The sequence below is a fragment of the Phycomyces blakesleeanus genome (assembly GCF_001638985.1).
Source record: "Phycomyces blakesleeanus NRRL 1555(-) unplaced genomic scaffold PHYBLscaffold_4, whole genome shotgun sequence".
Lineage (NCBI taxonomy): Eukaryota > Fungi > Mucoromycota > Mucoromycetes > Mucorales > Phycomycetaceae > Phycomyces > Phycomyces blakesleeanus.
This window is the reverse complement of record NW_017265137.1, coordinates 2,616,900-2,633,702: the sequence shown is the minus strand read 5'-3', so window position 1 is coordinate 2,633,702 and position 16,803 is coordinate 2,616,900. Positions and strand designations below refer to the sequence as shown.

Here is a 16,803-nt window from a genome sequence, read left to right as displayed (position 1 = left end):
TTGTTGGGAATGGCTACGGGTTTCTTCTTGGTTTCCGGACCGCTTCTCGCAGTAGATCATATACTGTTCTTGGATCAATTGTTCATAGACTGTGCCTTTTAGGTAGGATGGGTAGGATGGTAGGCCATTTGCGTATCGTTCCATGAAATTCTCTAGTAATTCCTGGGATGTTTTTGCTCGGCGAGATGCAGAACGTGTCTGGGCTTGGGCATGCACATGGGCTTGGGCTTGAGCCTGGGCCTGGGCTTGGGTCAACAGCTGTGCTTGGATTTGGGTCAAGGCCCGAGGTCTTCTTGCCTCTATGCTCCGTGCTGGAAAGTCAAATATATAAGAAGTTGGTGAGGACATGGACTCCTATGGTTGTTTTGCTTTGTTTGCTTGTTTTATTCTTATTTATTATTTATATAGAAAACTTGAAAATAAAATAAAAGAATATTATATATTAAAGCAAAGAAGGAGAAAGTTTGGGAACAAGTTTAATTTTGTGTGTGTGTGTGTGTATGTTTTTTTTTAAAAAAAATAAATAAATAAATAAAATAATTACTATTATTATTTTATATGCTGCTTTGAAAACTACAAATGGCGTACAAGAACAGCATAAGATTAATTGTAAAGAGTGTGTAAAATACAAAAAAAAAGGAGCCTATAGATTTATACCAAAGGATATTTTATCTAATACATGATATCATTAATCCTTCACAGTATTTTGAACAAAAAGAGAAAAGGTGAATTGATCAAATTGATCAAATTGATCAAATTGGATAACATCCAAATAAGAAATATATACATAAGAGGGTGCTTGTAGTGTGTATTTTTTTTTTGTTTTTCATTTGGGTACAATACTACAAAGCATAATGGTCTATCAGCTGTAATTATAAAACCAACATGAAACCAAAGCAAACACGAGTCCTTGAAACCATACCTTTATCTCTTTATAAGAATATTCAAGATACCCTTTTTTTTTGTTGCTGTTAAAGACAAATAAATCCACCTTATATACACATAGGTATATTAAGTCAAGATGCCTTGACAAAAAGAAAAGAAAAAAAAAAGGGGGGGGGGAGGAATTTGATAGCAAAGTATTGTATAGTCAATTGATATCAGAAATGATTTTCCGGGCCGGACAATTGCTCTTATCATCTTTTTTTTTTTTTGTATATATAGATGTCTCGGACCGGCCTTGTCTGATTTCAGCTGATTGTACTCCGCAGGTTGGGTTTCTGTGCCTGATTATCATATGGGTTTCTCCGCATTTTTGTGTATCTGTTTGTCATTCACTTTTTTTTTTCTAAATAATTATATAAAGATGCCACACAAGAACCTTGTAATCCTCTTCTTCTTCTTATTGGTAGTAGTAATATTCTACCTCTTGCTCTTATTTCTCTATATATCTTTCTCGATACACGCGCAAATGCAATCTGCACCGAGAATATTGTGTAAAATATCAATGCCATCAATAATAAAGTGAAAATGAAAATGAAACATGTCTTTAAATATGTATAAGCTGAATACTGATCCTTCTTTCTGCTTCTTCATTTCTCTGATGAAACTAAATGAATATATAAATGAAAACAAAAAAAAAGTGCGTCGAATTGGTCTTTCTAAGCCAGTACTTTGTGTTGTGGCTAGAGCATCCAGCACTGCTACTCCAGGATCTACTCAGGTCATCGCAGCTCCAAAGGCTTCCAAATGGAAGACTGCAAAGACTGTGGTTCAGTGGGGTCTTTTAGCTGGTATTGGATATAGTGGATATGGTTCGTAAGATATAACATATGTATATAATTAGTATTAGTATTTTTAGTTTTGGCTCTTATCAAGCAACTCTATATTGTATTTATTTATATATATATATTTTCTTGTTTAGCCATGTGGGAACAACGCAACCCTGTTTTCCAGGCAGAGATCGATCCATCTAAAAAGACAATTGTGGTTCTTGGTAGCGGTTGGGCATCTACTTCTTTTTTGAAAGCAATCGACACCGATCATTACAATGTGGTACGAAAATCATATATATATATATAAGCTCTTTATGTACTTTTACTTTTATTTTTTATATTTATATTTATTTGGCAGGTTGTGGTATCACCTCGAAACTACTTTCTATTCACCCCACTTTTGCCAAGTTGTACAGTTGGTACCATTGATGTCCGTTCTCTCATTGAGCCCGTAAGGTTTATCACACGCCACAAGTCTCGAGAGGTGCGTGTGTATGAAGCCGAGTGCACAGACATTGACACTGACACAAAGACCATCACAATTACTGGTAAAAAAAAAATTAAAGAAAAAAAGCAGATCAATATAAATACTACAGACAAACAAATAAATAAAATAATATTTTTGTTGTAGACAATTCTGATGTAAAAGGAGAAAATTCAGTCAGTACTTTGGCATACGATTACTTGGTTATCGGAGTGGGTGCGCAAAACCAGACGTTTGGTATCAAGGGTGTCGAGCAGTACGGTTGTTTTCTAAAAGAAGTCTGGGATGCCCAAAAGATCCGTTCCAAGCTTATGGACTGCATCGAAACTGCTGCCTTTCCTGGGCAGAGTCCTGAAGAAATCGATCGTCTGTTGCACATGGTCGTGGTTGGGGGTGGCCCAACTGGCGTAGAGTATGCTGCCGAGCTACATGACTTTTTGGTAGATGATCTTTCATCCTGGTACCCAGGTAAAAGAAATATATATGCATATGTATTATATCTAACTTTCTATAATATATAATAATAATATTATAATTACTATTATTATTTTGGTAGAACTTGCTGGCAAGATCAAAATCACGTTGGTCGAAGCCCTTCTCAATCTTCTGCCTGCGTTCTCCAAACAATTGATCGAGTACACCGAATCGACCTTCAAAGAACAGAACATTACCATCCATACCAAGACGATGGTCAAGGAGGTCCGGGAAAAGGATATCGTGGTCCAGAAACCCGACGGAACTCCAGACACGATTCCGTATGGGTTGTTGGTCTGGGCAACCGGAAACACCACCCGCCCACTGATCAAGAACCTGATCGCAAGACTTCCCGAGACCCAGACCATCCGCCGTGGGCTGGAGGTCGACGACTGGCTGCGACTCAAGGGAACCGAGGAAATCTTTGCGCTCGGAGATGCAACCGCAACAAAGTACGCGCCGACTGCCCAGGTCGCTGCCCAGCAGGGCAAGTATCTTGCTCGGCTGTTCCATCAGCTGGCCATGCAGGAATTGCTCCAGAACGAGGTCGGGTTGGCCAGCACCGACGCAGAAAAGGTGGCCAAGGAACGCAAGTTACGTAAAGTAAAAGACATCAAGCCTTTCAAGTACTCTCATCAAGGATCATTATGGTAACAAATATATATATATTTATATATATATATGAACAGGGAGGAGGAGGAGGGGGGTAGTTGGATTTTTATTGAGAATTATCTATTAATTTATATTTTTGTGTGTATAGCTACATTGGATCTGACAAGGCTATTGCAGATCTGCCTTTTGGACAAGGCAATGTATCTTCGGGTGGTGTTGGTAAGTAAAAAAAAACATGGATTAATAAATCAATCAATCAATTGATCGATTGCATGGCTGGCCGGCTGGTTGGCTGGTTGGCTGGCTGGCTGGCTGGCTGGCTGGTTGATGAGGGAGGGGGTCAAGTGGGATGAGAAGCGTGTGTTTATTGATATTAAAAACTACTCTTATTCTTGTTACTCTTATTACTTTACAGCCACCTATGCATTCTGGCGTTCTGCCTATATTTCCAATCTGTTTTCTAGCCGCAATCGTGCATTAGTGATTACTGACTGGTTAAAGAAGACTGTCTTGGGTAGAGATATCTCGAGAGAATAATAGAATATTGTTTCAAATAGATAATTATATATATATATAAGCACATAAACGTTTCTTTAGATACAACTGTTTTTTTTTGGACTGCAAAAAAAAATTCTATTCAATCAACACTTTGTTTAGGTGTTCTTCTTCAACACAGGAATATAGACACCCACTAATGGCACCTGGATCCAATGATTTATAATCAAATCGGCTTCTTGGGAGATGATCGCCAAGAATTAATGGAACACGATAAGATTATAAAGCTTTGACGATTGTATCTATCTATCTATCTCTCTATTGATCGAATTTTCTCTTTAAAAAAAAATTGCTTGTTTATTCGCACCATAGCCAAATATTTACAAGTCAAACCTAAAAGCTTAAAGATATATATTTGATAATTTCTTTTGTTTTTGTTTTATTATTGTTCTTATTTCATTCTTTTACATTATTGTGCAGTTTTCAAGGTCCTTTACATCTGGCATTTCACCGGGATTGCCAAAGTTTGCTCCAGGTGCCATTTCCTCGAGTAGTGCTGGCGGAGGCTGACCAAAATCTTGCATCTATATGTACATATAACAGGAGATAGGTTAAAAGATTATTTATTTTTGTTTTTATTTTTACTTATTTTTTTGCTTACTTTTTGCATAAGATCCATGATTTCCTTTGATTGGCTCTCGTTCTTTTCATCAAATCCAGGAGCTTCATACTTTGCAACGATTTGTTGACATACAAGGTATTGTGAAGAATATTTTTCATAATCTGTCTTGTTCAATTTGGTCTTGTTCTCTTCAAGCCACGAAGGGTACTTTTTTTTTATTTTATTTTTAAAAAAAAAACATCATTAGTTTCATATATATATATATTTGTTGGTCATTTATATTACACTTTGCTCTTCTATACCCTCCCATATATAAATAAATATATTACCTTTTTGGCAAGATCTCTGATAGGTTCGTACAGCATTTCTTTGGACATCAGTTGCTGCATCATGCCTTCAAGAACATTTTCAAACTCTCCGGTATCAGAAAGAGATTCCATTTGCTTCATAAGTTCGGCCATAAAAGCATCGTCTGTTTCTTCAGCAATCGATGACTAAAGAAAAGAAAAAGAAAAGAAAAAGACCAATTCCCACAGAAACAATACATATATAAGTACCAGAAATATATAAAAAAAAAAAAACTCACGTCAACTTGTTTTGAACTATCTTTCAATTTGTTCATGGTCTGAGCAATGGTGTCTTGGAAAGATTGGGCAGAAGGTGTCTGTGTTCCTGTGTCACTTGATCCGGTTCCCCGGTCTTTGTTTGTTGTATTTGATGTGGCTGTGGTTGTGGTGGTATTAGGGTTTTTTGATGGTGATGACTCTGTGGTTGGTGTTTTCGAGCTACCAGAGCCAGTTGGAAGCAAGAATTCAGAATCAAGTGATTTCCAGACTTGTTCAAACACTTGTTTCATTTCAGCATCCTGACCACTACTACTACTATTACTACTGTTACTATTACCGCCACCGCCAATTCCAGCAGCCCCATTGCCAATCTGTCCCATCAGTTCTTCCATCCCGGCAGCAAGTTGGCGAGAAAACTCGTCATTGTCAAACATGGATTCCAAACTGTCTTCTGTGGGATCCTCATCTTCTACTGTTGTCTTTGTTGACTTTTGGTCACCCTTGGCTGCTGGTTTTGTGGGAACTTCCTTTGTAGACAGGCCGTTGAAGTCGTCAAGAACATCTACAAGTAAATAGGTAAATAAATAAATATTTATTTGTTTGTTTATTTATTTAGAGTTATTCTTGAATACTATATTTATATATAATAGAGAATGTATAGAGTTTTACCGTCCAGCATATCATCAAAGTCAGAGTCATCGTCGTGGGCGTGACTGTTTGTAGCAGTGCTTGACATGATAAATGTAAGAAAGAGAAGGAGGGGGGAAAAGTTAAAGAAGAAAAGAGAAAGAAAAAGGTGGAGTAGAAGGACGAAGGATGAAGGATGAGTACGAGGGGGAGGGGGGGATTTGATGCGTTGGACTTTGAAGTCGGTTAGTAAAAATAAAATTTGTGGGTAAGCGAATTTCAGATGTCCAACTAAATCACATGAAAAGTAAAGTAAAGTAATAAAAATAAAAAATACAAAATACAAAGACTGTTTATATGGTACTGGGTATTTAACCCCACATTCGACTTTCCATTATAAGAATGAAAGATCAAAGAAAAATGTAAGTATTCAACCGACAACCTACATAAACACACATCTTTACTGCCTTGGGTTTACACAACACAGCATTATATACCCAAGACCCCACTATCTCTATTAACGATTTTTATTTTTATTTTTATTTTTTATTTTTTGCTTTGCTTTGCTTTGCTTTTGTTTTGACGGAAAACAAGATGCCACCCAAAAAAATAAATCAAGATTATTTTATTATTTTATTACTTATTTATTTATTTTAGTTCATGGACTGGACGAGCTTGTTGATAAAGTTCTCGCGGTCACCGGCATCACCACCCTCGACAAAGTGCAAGAACTTGCGAGCGTGCCACAACTTGTTGGGGTTGGAGAGCTTGAAGGGCCACAAGAAGTTGGAGGCCTCCTTGAAGTGGGGACCGACGGTGGCAATCTCGTTGATGAGATCCTCGACGCAGACGATGTTGAACTTGCCGAGACCCTTCTCGATAACAGAGTTATCGTGGATGGGGATTCTCTGCTTGTCAGACTTGGCATATCCACGCTTGTAGATCAACTCACGGATGGTCTTCTGGTTGGGGTAACCGTAGGCGACGTAGGGCTGGACCAACTGGAGCATCTCAGAGGTGGCCTTGTTCAACTTGACAAACACACCGTTGTTGATCTGCAAGAGACGGAGCAACTGGAGAACCTTGCGGGGCTTGGGAGCAATGTTGTTGATACCGCGGATACGGACAACGAACACAAGCTTGGGCTGAGCAGGGACGTAGAAGTCACCGTTCTTCTTGGCCTGGCGACGGAGGAAGACCTCGCGTCTCTCGGCAGCCTTGTTCTCGGCGTGGTAGGTAGCAGCACGCTTGAAGAGATCACGTCTCTTGGCAATGCGAGCCTTCTTGGCCTCGGCCTTCTTGGCAACGAGGGCAGCGGCGGCCTTGGCACAAGACTGGTTCTTCTTCAAGAGAGTCTCGGGGACGAGGACCTGGTTGGCAGAGGGGACGTTGCTACAAGAAAAAAAAATAAAGCCATGTTAATATTACTGTTGTCTTTTGTGATAACTATAATTATGCAAATCTTCTTTTAATTTAATTCATTTTGTAGAAATGTCGATAATGGAGGCTTAGCCGACGATGATGATGATGTTCTGATGTTCTGATGATCTAGATTGTCTTTATGTTTTTTTTTCTTTCGTATATTTATCTGTTGTTGTTGCTTTTTCTTTTCTTTTCTTTTCTTTTTTGTTTTGCTTTGTTTTGTTTTGTTTTGGGTGACTGTCTGTAGGTGCTAGACAAAGCTAATTGGTGTTGTCCTGAGGAAATTATCGAATCCACATTGGTACCGTTGTTGCTGCTGTTGTTGTTTGCGTATTTCGAGAATAACAAGTGATATAATAGTGTACTTTATACACCCTCAAAAATAATTATAGCAGTATATATATATACACATAAGAGTGGCTTACTTACTAAGCAACCATTATGGCACCGTCAAAACTGATTTAGAAAGAGGGGGTTACTATGAAAAAAAAATCAGCCATTAATTTAATTGTCAAAGGCTCTGAAAAAAATATTTAAAAAAAAAATTGTGACGTGAATATCGGTTTTTAAAACATAATTTTTCAAAACATAAGAATCCCAAAATATCTAAACTGTACTTATGGTTGCTGTGTAGATTATTTATTTATTTATTTATTTATTTATTATTACAGGCACAAAGTAAATAAAAGTAAGATATTGTTGTAATAATAATAATAATGGTAATAAATAAATTAAATAATATATAGGAAAGGAAAGGGGTGGTTGAGTGGTAAAGGTATTTTGTAAATAATAGAAATAGAAAAAGAAAAAAAAAATCGAAAATATGAATATGAATATGAATATCCTTCATTTTCTAATTTTAATTTTTTAATTTTTTAATTTTTTTAAATTTTCTGGGGGAAACCAAAAAAAAAAAGAAAGAAAAAAGAAAGGTGGATAATATTATAAGCATGAGTATATAAAATGAACAAAAAAAAAAAAAGGAATAATATACAATAGATTTAAAAAGAAAAAAATAATAATAATATAATATAATATTTTGGATTGTTTTGGATTGTTTTTTTTTTTTAAAAATAAAATAAAAAATGGGAAGGAAGGGAGGAACGGAAGTAAATGAAGGAACGGAAGAACGGAAGTAAAGGAAAGGAAAGGAAAGGAAAGGAAAAATAACTAAAATGGTAATAACAAGGGGTGTAATGATAATATAAATAATAAGTAAGTAAGTAAGTAATAAGTAATAATAAAAGAGAGATAATATATTGGGTTCTCTTTTTTTTTGTTTGCTTTTTTTTGGGGGGTGTTGGTATTTGTTAATAGAAATGGATTATTTGTAATTGCCTTGTGAAAGGAGTGTATCGAGAATGGAATCCCGTAGTTGGTGGGACAATGGTTGGGAAGATTTGAGGTCATCATCATCATTTTCTTCTTGGTATCCATTCTTGTAATAATAGTCATAGTTGTCGTCGGGTGAAATGGACACAGGATCGTCTGTGAGAGTATCACCATAGAGCCAACGTGGGTCGCAATGGGGGTGGACGTTGATGTGATATTTCTGCTGGCCAAAGTCTGCCGAGGTTTCCGAGGAAGCGTAACTGCTGCTGAAGCTGCTGCTTGTGGAGGGAGAGTGGCCGAATTGAGGGGTGCCGGGAGAAGTGTAGAGTTCGTTGTTGTACGAATGGCGTGTGGATGGAGATTGGGAGGGAGTCGAGGCAGTGGTGCTGGTAGGACGAAGAGACGATGATGTGATGGGTTGGCTGCCGCGCTTTCTGAATACCTCAGGCAGAGTCCGGCTGAGATGCTCTAGGGTACGAGAACGGGGAGGTCTAGAGTATGAATATGAAGCTGAAGCTGAAGAGACGGATGATCTGGTGGATGTGCTGCCATTAGTGCTATTGGCGCCATAGCTAGCATAGCTGCCATGACTGCTGCGATTAGGAGGGCTGGCGGTAGAGTTGATGGTAGAAGTGGTAGAGTAGACGGATGTGTTGGTGGTGTTGGAAGAAGAGTAGCTGTTGCGGCCGAGATCGATGTTGGAACGTGGGACAACTGCCTCGTGGCCAAGGTTGCGCAGATGGCGCTGGCTCGGTACATGGGAGTTGGAGCTGGAGCTGGAGCTGGAGCTGGAGTAGTTGTTGTGGTTGTGGTTGTGGTTGTGGTTGATAGGCTCGGGTAGGACAGTGTTGCTGATTGGCGATTGCGACCTGGTTGGTACAAGCGTTTCGTCCTTGTCGCACAATTTAGAGTTTGTTTCATCAGTCGGTCTACGACGGTGTGATCGCAACTCGTCTTCGATAGCTCGAACCGTATCCTATTTTATGAGATATACAAATAGTCAATACACCTACCTACTTACTTATTGATAATTACGATTATTTTTAAGACTTACATTTATACTGAATACCAATGCATTGGATTTTGCCCGGCTCACATGCACAGGAGGAGGAACTGTTTGAAGTGACTAATAAGATAAAATGTTAATTGGTCTATAATGGTGAGAATCCCACACTCTTTTATTTTTTCTTATAAAAAATAAAAGCTTACTTGATCGGTTTGTACTGTTGCCCGACGAAAGATAACCCGAGAAGGCTCAGCAGCAACACTAGCAGCACTGGTAGCAGAAGCCGGAGGAGTAGGAGGAAGTATCTTTTTATTATCTATTGGAATTTGAATTGGGATTGTGAATGTTAGTATTAGTATTAGTAATTGAAATATAAACAAATAACCCTAGTGCATACATAGAGATGCATGCATGCATGTATGGATATAGATTTCTAATAGCAAATTGATTATTGCGTGTCTTACCTTTCATCTTCAGTAATGCAATCTCCTTTTTGAGCTTCTTGTTTGTGTCTTCAAGGCGTTCAATCGTTTCCGCAGCTTCTTTAGATCGTGCGCTGAATTGGGCTTCGATTTCCTCTAGTTGTGCCTCATAATCCTTCTTTAGTTTGTTTTCATAATCTGACGAAAAAAAAAAAGGTGTGTTAGATAACGTTTGGGCTTTACACGACAAAACCACAGCAAACTCAGCCAGTGGCTCCGTATGGTATGTATATAATTGAATTGAATTGAATTTACCAGTCATTTTTAATGAACTACTACGTTCAGCATCAAGGGCAATTTTTTTCCACTTGGCTAGTCGAACATTACATGCACTGTTTTTTGCCTACATCATCATTTGTTAGCAAAGAATAAAGAATGATGATTTAATATACCTCTGATAATTGAAGTGCCTTTTTGGTTTCTGCGAGTTCATCGTTCTGGCGTCTTTCTCGTTCGGATGACTTGATTGTCTTTGGCGGCAGGGAGCGTGTGAGTGTTGAAGTTTTGGAAGACATTGAATATGATTTCTATGAATATATTCTTGGTGTATTTCCAGCAACTTTGTCTTTTGTTTGCTTATTATTTTGAGAATTTCTTCGGGTTAAAAGGAAGGAAGGTAAGACGTTAAGATAAAAAAGAAAGAAAGAAAAGAAAACAAAAAAATAAAAAACAAAAAATAAAATAAAATAGAAATTTCAAAAGAGGAAGGAGTTGATTTGAATCGTGGGGTTTGTATAAATATACAAAATTCAAATTTCGGTGCTACAAAAAAAAAGAAGCAAACTGAAAGAAAGAGAGATGGACAAAATGCACACCTGCAAGTACGCACAAACACACAAATGCACAAATGCACAGCTAATAATTTATTATGCTTATCATTATTTTTGCACTTTTTTTTTTCTAAAATAAAAATTATATATAAATAAGGTACAATTTGATTTGATTTGGTTCAATATTGGACCAAACAAAGCATGGTTTTGATTTATTGATTGATTTCATTTAGAATGTTTACATTATGTACAAGAAGAAAAAAAAATATATAAATATATAATATAAATAATAATTATTATTTTAGTGGTTCATGCTTCTTGGCTGGTAATCGCCCTTGGGACCCTGGTGGAGGTTTGTTCCTGGGTTCTTGGAAATGTTCTTGTTACGCTTGGCCTCTTCGGCAAGCATCTCAGAAGTCTGGCGCATCTGGTTAGCCTTTTGCTGTTCCTGTTCAATCTGACGCTGGGCATCTTCTTCTTCTTCAGTGAGATCTTCAGAGGTAGCATTCTCGTCCTTTAATGCCGTACGATGAGGATCGGGGTTCTTGACACGCATACCGCCAACTTTCACTAACAAGATTCACAACAATTCAATAAACATCCTATCAATGAATCTATAATCAAATAAATCTTGCGACTTACTGGCAGGAGGATGTTCAGTGTTGGAAGAGTGGTTGTGAGTAGCGTTGTTCATGTTAGAAATTAAGAGAGAAGAAAGGTAATAAAAAAACAAATATTCTTTAATTGAGATTCCTTTTTATTCTTTTCATATAATATATAAAAATATATTAGAGTCAAACTACAGAAGAGGGTTAGTGGTAAAAGTCACAAAAAAAAGCAAGTAACTTTTTTGTTTTTTGCATGAATTGCTACTATATAATATTACATCAAATCAAATATTAGAATTGGAATTGTATATTATGTTTCTATAGTGTGTGTGAGATAAATGCCAAAATCAAATAAAAAGCAGGTAATTATTTTCATCATTATGACACAAGTCTTTAAGAATAGTCCTTTTCTCTCTTTTAACCCAAAATATCCTTCTTCTTCTTCTTTACTGTCCATTACAAAACACTCTACGTAATTCGATATAAATATAAATATATATTGTGCTATACTTGTGTTGTAAAATTGCTCTTGTAATGACATAAGAATAATATAATATAATATAAACTTTGAATTTATTTATTTATTTTTATTTTAATAATTAGATAGAATGATGATTATATTCCCAAGCACAATGTATTTGGCATTTAGCTCTGCCTTTCTCTTATTAATTGTCAGGCACTGTATGGTTTGCTTTTATGGATTTACTATTGGGGAAGGTACAAAAAAGAAAGAAAGTAACAAGCACCAGTAACAGAAATTCACAGCCGACGGGTATTTTAATTACTAAAAAAAAAAAAAAAAATTGACAAGTTACCAATCTCTAGGAACTTGTCCCACACCTCTTTTATAAATACATATAACAAAGATTTGAATAGCCAAACACTATTGTTACTGTTATTATCAAGATTCTACCTAGATAAAATCATCTAATTAATCAATTAATTAATTGAACTTGCCATATCCCTTATTTGCCGTAAACAGACAAAAAATTGTTTAGTCCAAGGTTTCATACTTCTTTTCCATATTGACCGTATTGATTTGACTTTTTAATTTTTTATTTTTACAATAACAATAATATATATATATAAATATAAATTGGGGGGGGAGAGATAATACGCATAGTGTATAATATGTACTATACAAAGAAAAATAAATAAATAAAAAAGGCGTGGCTAAATTGTATTGGATAATAAGAACCGGAGTCATAAAATAATAAAGAGAGAAAGAGATAGAAAATAGTCACAACAGAAATAAATTTTTGTGACGCCTGTGACTTTTTTATAATCGGACTTAAAAATTGAATTAAAAAAAAAAAAGAAAGAATGCAAAAGGTATAAATAGAGGCTCTTTCTTCATCCTGAACAACTCATACTTACCTGGGTCGTGTGTCTGGTGATCAATGAGTCTGGACGCACAGGGGATCTGACTGTCATTGCACTGCGATGGTCGGATTCTCTGCGAACACCTTCGGGTGTCTCGAGGCCGCAATTTTTGCTTGAGGGAGGAGTAGCTTGCTACTACCTCCCTTTCCCAATCAATCAATAAAAATGAAAATTAATTAAAAGCTATTGGTATTGTTTACTATATATGTTTCAGAAATGTTTTTCTGTGATTTGTATATTAAGTGATAGTTTGTTTTTCGTTTGATTATATTGAGTTCGGGGGTTTAATATAAACAAATCATTGGCTATCGTTTATCTGAAAAATATAAATTTTATGTAATACTTGATCTGTTGATTTTTTATAGGTTGATTATTATTGGCTTATATATTTAAATTATGAGATAAGACATTTCTAATCCAAAGTGTAGATAAGAATTATTTATATGAATCTATAATTATCAAGATTTAGTATTGTGCTTGCATAAGTAAGTATAAAATAAAATTAATAATAATTTTTGTTATAAATAATAAGAAAAAAATGATAAAATGGCACATGCAATATTATCAGTCATTTGTTTCAAAATCAATAACCACTCAGTATTTGTTTTATTTATTTAAAATTAGATTACCTTGACTTGCCTTGACTTGCCTTGCCTTGCCTTGCATTATGATATGAATAGACAACTACTGTATAATTTTTCTTTTCTTCTATTGATAGAAAACACTCCTTCTTTTTTGGTATTCACCTATTTTCAGTTCAATACAATATAATATGCTTGAATCTTTAAGAGAGAAAGCAACAAGGGATCAAGTGAATATATACTATATTGTTTTATTTATTTTATAACCCAAAAAAATAAAATATTTAAAAGGTTTAGTTTTTGCAAAATATTTTGAATCAAATAAATAATATATATATATAATTTATTTATTTAAAAGAAGAAATGAATGTCAAAGAATGAATGCATGAATGAATGAATGAATGAATAAATGAATAAATGAATGAAAAGGGGAACAATGTACAATTTGTGAGGGATTCGATTTTTCTTTTCAAGTTATGGGGATGAACAAAATAATAATAAAGAAGAAGAAGAGGAGGAGGAAGAGGAGTTACAGGGGGGGGAGAGGGGGTGTAGAAGAGGGATTGTGAATGTATTACAAATAACGATCCTAATAATCAAACCAAACCCATTCATCTGTTTCATCCAATCTCTTTGGTCTTTCTTTTGGTTGCCTTTTTCTGGATTATCTTTTGGGTCTATTGTGGGGATATAAATATAAATAATCCACCTCTATTTGTATAAAATGTATATAAATATCATCTTTTTTTTTAAACTTTGGCCAAAGAGGCGTAGTGGGAAAAGATGACGATTGGATGATCTTCTTCTCCATTTGTAGGATAGACATTGAGGGCCATCAGACGGTCGGTGAGAGATGTTGGCTGGTTGCTGTTGTTAAGGGCACCCTTGACCCATGGCTTGACCTGCAAGACCAGCTCTTGGTCATCGTCTTGGAGAAATGCGGTGTTAAAGTAGTCCAGGACATCCTTGAGATCTCTGGTTGTGTGGGACAGCATATCTGGTAGGACTTTAGAATCCAGTGCTTCAAAGATATCCAACAGATTGTCAGAGATATATTGGTCGAGTCTTGAGGAAAGTAGGACAGAGTTTTGGGCGAGGCACTCGGAAAGAACGACGAGATCGGAGAAAGATTGTCTTTTTGGGTGATTGATGTTGGCTGTCCCACAATGGGATGAGATCAATTGGCGGACAAAGGACTCTAGGGCAGGTCGGCCGAGTTTATCTGCCAAGCGATCCCATGCCACAGGTAGATCACCCTCGGTATGGGCCTGGATAGCTCCGAACATCTGGGCCTTTAAGATCTCAAGATCCATCACATCTGGTCCAGAAGACGCTGCTGGCTGCTGGAAAGCATATTGATCGTTTTCTATTGATGATAGTCTGATTGTCCTGATGGGCTTTAAAGATGATGGGTCTGTAGACTGCGTTGTGATCTCGATGTGGTGCTGGAACTGTGAGGCAATTTCTTTGTAGGTTGCTGATACGATGGAGTCCAGATGGTCAAACTGAAGATGGGTCGAGACTAGCTGGGCAAACTGGTCCACATTCACATTGTATACATCGTCAGGTTGTCTATCTGGGTTGGGTAGCTTTGAAGTGATTGGAAGTGCAGTCAAGGTTGGGACAAGTGAACAGCCGATTAGAGTAGCAACCAAAACAACAAGACCCTTTATTTGCATTTATTTTGTTGATAAAAAAAAAGTATGTAGAAACAAGAAAGAGAAAGTCTAATATTTATTTTTACTTTTATATTTTTACTTTGTGGCGGAGTTTCAATAAATAAAAAATATTCGGAGATCTTTCTCTGATTGTTGTTGTTGTTGTTGTTGTTGTTGTTGTTGGTGGTGGTGGTAGTGATGGTGATGGTGCTGTTATTTTTATATTTTATTTCTATAATAAAAATATAATACAATACAATACAAAATAAAATAAAACTGTAACCATAGCAATAAATAAGAATATAAAATAATACAGCAAAAACATTCTTACTTGTCTGTCTTGGCAGTAATAGAACTCCATTTTCTCAAGAAAAATGATGCATTCTTTAAAGCAATAAAAAATAGAAAATATCATAAGCACTCGAGTTACCCCACTCCCCCTTTTTTTCTCTTATTTTTCTATTGCCTTGTCTTGTCTAATATCCATCGTCTGTCCAACCTATAGATAAGTCAGTTTTGGCAGCACAGCCTTATTATTATAATAATAATTAGATAAATAAATTCACCATCAGCAAGAAAAATAAAATAAAAATTAAAATAAAATAAATAGTTTATTGTATAGAAATCAAATGCATCATACAAAATATATATATATATATAAAGATTGATATGATATATAAGCTTGTTGCTGTTGTGAAACTCATCTGAAATCGTATCGCACGTCAAATATCTAATCAATGCCGCTTCTTGATTTCTCTAATAGGGGTAATAAAGGGACTCAACACGTACAATATAAAAATAAAACAAAAATACTATTACAGCCGCCCTAACCCGCGCGGTAATCTAAAGACAAAGAAGAAATAGAGCCATGTCTTATATGTCTATTTAATGTTAACTATCATAGATACTCAAGGGTCTTGAAATTATATATATATATATATTGACTTACTACAGAGCTGTATAAAGAAATGGCCATTGTTATCGAAATGAAATAATTATTGATGGTCTTTTCTCACTAATAAATAATCAAGGGGACTATATGTTAAATAGAAATTACATATAAAAATAAAAATAAAAATAAAAATGTTGTAGTCCGCTAATTGGGTACACAGTCTGTATATATATGGTATATGTACCGTCCAATTTACGTTTCCTTCCTGGTTTTCTTGAAGCTAAAATAACTATATAAAGATGAGAGATATGAACAGACAAATCAAAGAAAGACTTATTTAATTCCCTATCTTTACACTACTTTACATTACACTACTTTACTTGACATCTTATAAGCATATATATAATTACTAATTACTAATTATAGATAGTCATAAAGGGAAAGCCTCTTTATTTTACTATTAAGAAAATAACGTTAAGTTTCTCTTGTTTATTCCTTAGTGTATCTTTGTCGAGATCCAAAACCAGACTATGACTATATGACTATCAATATGACTATCAATAGGACTGGACAGAGATAATATATTTATATATATATATTAAAAAATAAAAATAAAAATTGGTGATCAGATTTATTGCTCTCTGTGTATCTTTGTAACCTCAGTCCTGAATCATTCATTAATTCATTCTGTCATTCATTTTTCTTATTTTATGTATATACGTATAAATAATTGTTCTAGACAGATAATTCATAATGAGATTCAATATATAATAGTAATACTAATAGCAATGGTAATGCTCGTGCGACCATGTTCTCTTCCTTTGTGTGTTCCAGTTCAATTAATGCACAGGTCTCTTTATATCCCACTCAGTTATTATCGCTTGATTACCTATTCAACAGGACCCTCAGACTTGTATAGCATAATATCATATCTAATTTATAGAAATAATTTAATGTGCCAAGTCTAATGTCAACAATAATAAAGAAAGTTGCCACTTTGTCCTGTCTTCCGTTTCTCCATTCTTTGATTCGCCTATTAGATATCTAAAAGAATATAAAGGAAATTATATATAT

At 35.5% G+C, this 16,803-nt stretch overlaps 6 protein-coding genes across 6 annotated transcripts; 1 reads left to right on the top strand and 5 right to left on the bottom strand.

Moving 5' to 3' along the window:
* Nucleotides 1-1,866: 1,866 nt before the first annotated feature.
* On the top strand, nt 1,867-3,822 carry PHYBLDRAFT_23503 (hypothetical protein; the record flags this gene model as incomplete). Its single annotated transcript, XM_018439807.1, has 6 exons — nt 1,867-1,995; nt 2,074-2,263; nt 2,347-2,667; nt 2,756-3,323; nt 3,434-3,504; nt 3,701-3,822. The coding sequence occupies 6 exons, from the start codon at nt 1,867-1,869 to the stop codon at nt 3,820-3,822; spliced, it is 1,401 nt and encodes a 466-aa protein (XP_018296050.1).
* Nucleotides 3,823-4,191: 369 nt separating this feature from the next.
* On the bottom strand, nt 4,192-5,771 carry PHYBLDRAFT_79156 (hypothetical protein). The gene is made up of 5 exons (XM_018443437.1): nt 5,638-5,771; nt 4,989-5,530; nt 4,732-4,896; nt 4,442-4,609; nt 4,192-4,364 (listed from the first exon to the last, which is right to left on the bottom strand). The coding sequence occupies exons 1-5, from the start codon at nt 5,702-5,704 to the stop codon at nt 4,245-4,247; spliced, it is 1,062 nt and encodes a 353-aa protein (XP_018296049.1). The 5' UTR covers nt 5,705-5,771; the 3' UTR covers nt 4,192-4,244.
* Nucleotides 5,772-6,107: 336 nt separating this feature from the next.
* On the bottom strand, nt 6,108-7,488 carry PHYBLDRAFT_122724 (hypothetical protein). Its single transcript, XM_018428882.1, has 2 exons — nt 7,447-7,488; nt 6,108-6,987 (listed from the first exon to the last, which is right to left on the bottom strand). Exons 1-2 carry the CDS (start codon nt 7,455-7,457, stop codon nt 6,249-6,251), a joined length of 750 nt encoding a protein of 249 aa, XP_018296048.1. The 5' UTR covers nt 7,458-7,488; the 3' UTR covers nt 6,108-6,248.
* Nucleotides 7,489-8,309: 821 nt separating this feature from the next.
* On the bottom strand, nt 8,310-10,443 carry PHYBLDRAFT_185716 (hypothetical protein). The gene is made up of 6 exons (XM_018439128.1): nt 10,230-10,443; nt 10,093-10,180; nt 9,820-9,975; nt 9,559-9,671; nt 9,404-9,475; nt 8,310-9,325 (listed from the first exon to the last, which is right to left on the bottom strand). Exons 1-6 carry the CDS (start codon nt 10,350-10,352, stop codon nt 8,342-8,344), a joined length of 1,536 nt encoding a protein of 511 aa, XP_018296047.1. The 5' UTR covers nt 10,353-10,443; the 3' UTR covers nt 8,310-8,341.
* Nucleotides 10,444-10,761: 318 nt separating this feature from the next.
* Nucleotides 10,762-11,312, bottom strand: PHYBLDRAFT_185715 (hypothetical protein). Its single transcript, XM_018439127.1, has 2 exons — nt 11,250-11,312; nt 10,762-11,177 (listed from the first exon to the last, which is right to left on the bottom strand). The coding sequence occupies exons 1-2, from the start codon at nt 11,299-11,301 to the stop codon at nt 10,909-10,911; spliced, it is 321 nt and encodes a 106-aa protein (XP_018296046.1). The 5' UTR covers nt 11,302-11,312; the 3' UTR covers nt 10,762-10,908.
* A 2,087-nt stretch (nt 11,313-13,399) lies between these two features.
* Nucleotides 13,400-14,880, bottom strand: PHYBLDRAFT_79160 (hypothetical protein). The gene has a single exon (XM_018443438.1). It carries the CDS (start codon nt 14,856-14,858, stop codon nt 13,929-13,931), a length of 930 nt encoding a protein of 309 aa, XP_018296045.1. The 5' UTR covers nt 14,859-14,880; the 3' UTR covers nt 13,400-13,928.
* Between the last annotated feature and the right edge of the window lie 1,923 nt (nt 14,881-16,803).

What these genes read in the sequence shown, in the direction of transcription:
- PHYBLDRAFT_79156 (XM_018443437.1), bottom strand. Translation starts at nt 5,704, where the DNA reads ATGTCAAGCACTGCTACAAACAGTCACGCCCACGACGATGACTCTGAC. An exon ending in ATAGTTCAAAACAAGTTGAC is followed by an intron (nt 4,897 to 4,988) that starts GTGAGTTTTTTT and finishes TCTTTTCTTTAG; the next exon opens with TCATCGATTGCTGAAGAAAC. An exon ending in TCATGGATCTTATGCAAAAA is followed by an intron (nt 4,365 to 4,441) that starts GTAAGCAAAAAA and finishes ATGTACATATAG; the next exon opens with ATGCAAGATTTTGGTCAGCC.
- PHYBLDRAFT_185716 (XM_018439128.1), bottom strand. Translation starts at nt 10,352, where the DNA reads ATGTCTTCCAAAACTTCAACACTCACACGCTCCCTGCCGCCAAAGACA. An exon ending in CAACAGTACAAACCGATCAA is followed by an intron (nt 9,476 to 9,558) that starts GTAAGCTTTTAT and finishes TTATCTTATTAG; the next exon opens with TCACTTCAAACAGTTCCTCC. An exon ending in CATTGGTATTCAGTATAAAT is followed by an intron (nt 9,326 to 9,403) that starts GTAAGTCTTAAA and finishes CTCATAAAATAG; the next exon opens with GATACGGTTCGAGCTATCGA.
- PHYBLDRAFT_185715 (XM_018439127.1), bottom strand. Translation starts at nt 11,301, where the DNA reads ATGAACAACGCTACTCACAACCACTCTTCCAACACTGAACATCCTCCT. An exon ending in CACTGAACATCCTCCTGCCA is followed by an intron (nt 11,178 to 11,249) that starts GTAAGTCGCAAG and finishes GAATCTTGTTAG; the next exon opens with TGAAAGTTGGCGGTATGCGT.
- PHYBLDRAFT_79160 (XM_018443438.1), bottom strand. Translation starts at nt 14,858, where the DNA reads ATGCAAATAAAGGGTCTTGTTGTTTTGGTTGCTACTCTAATCGGCTGT.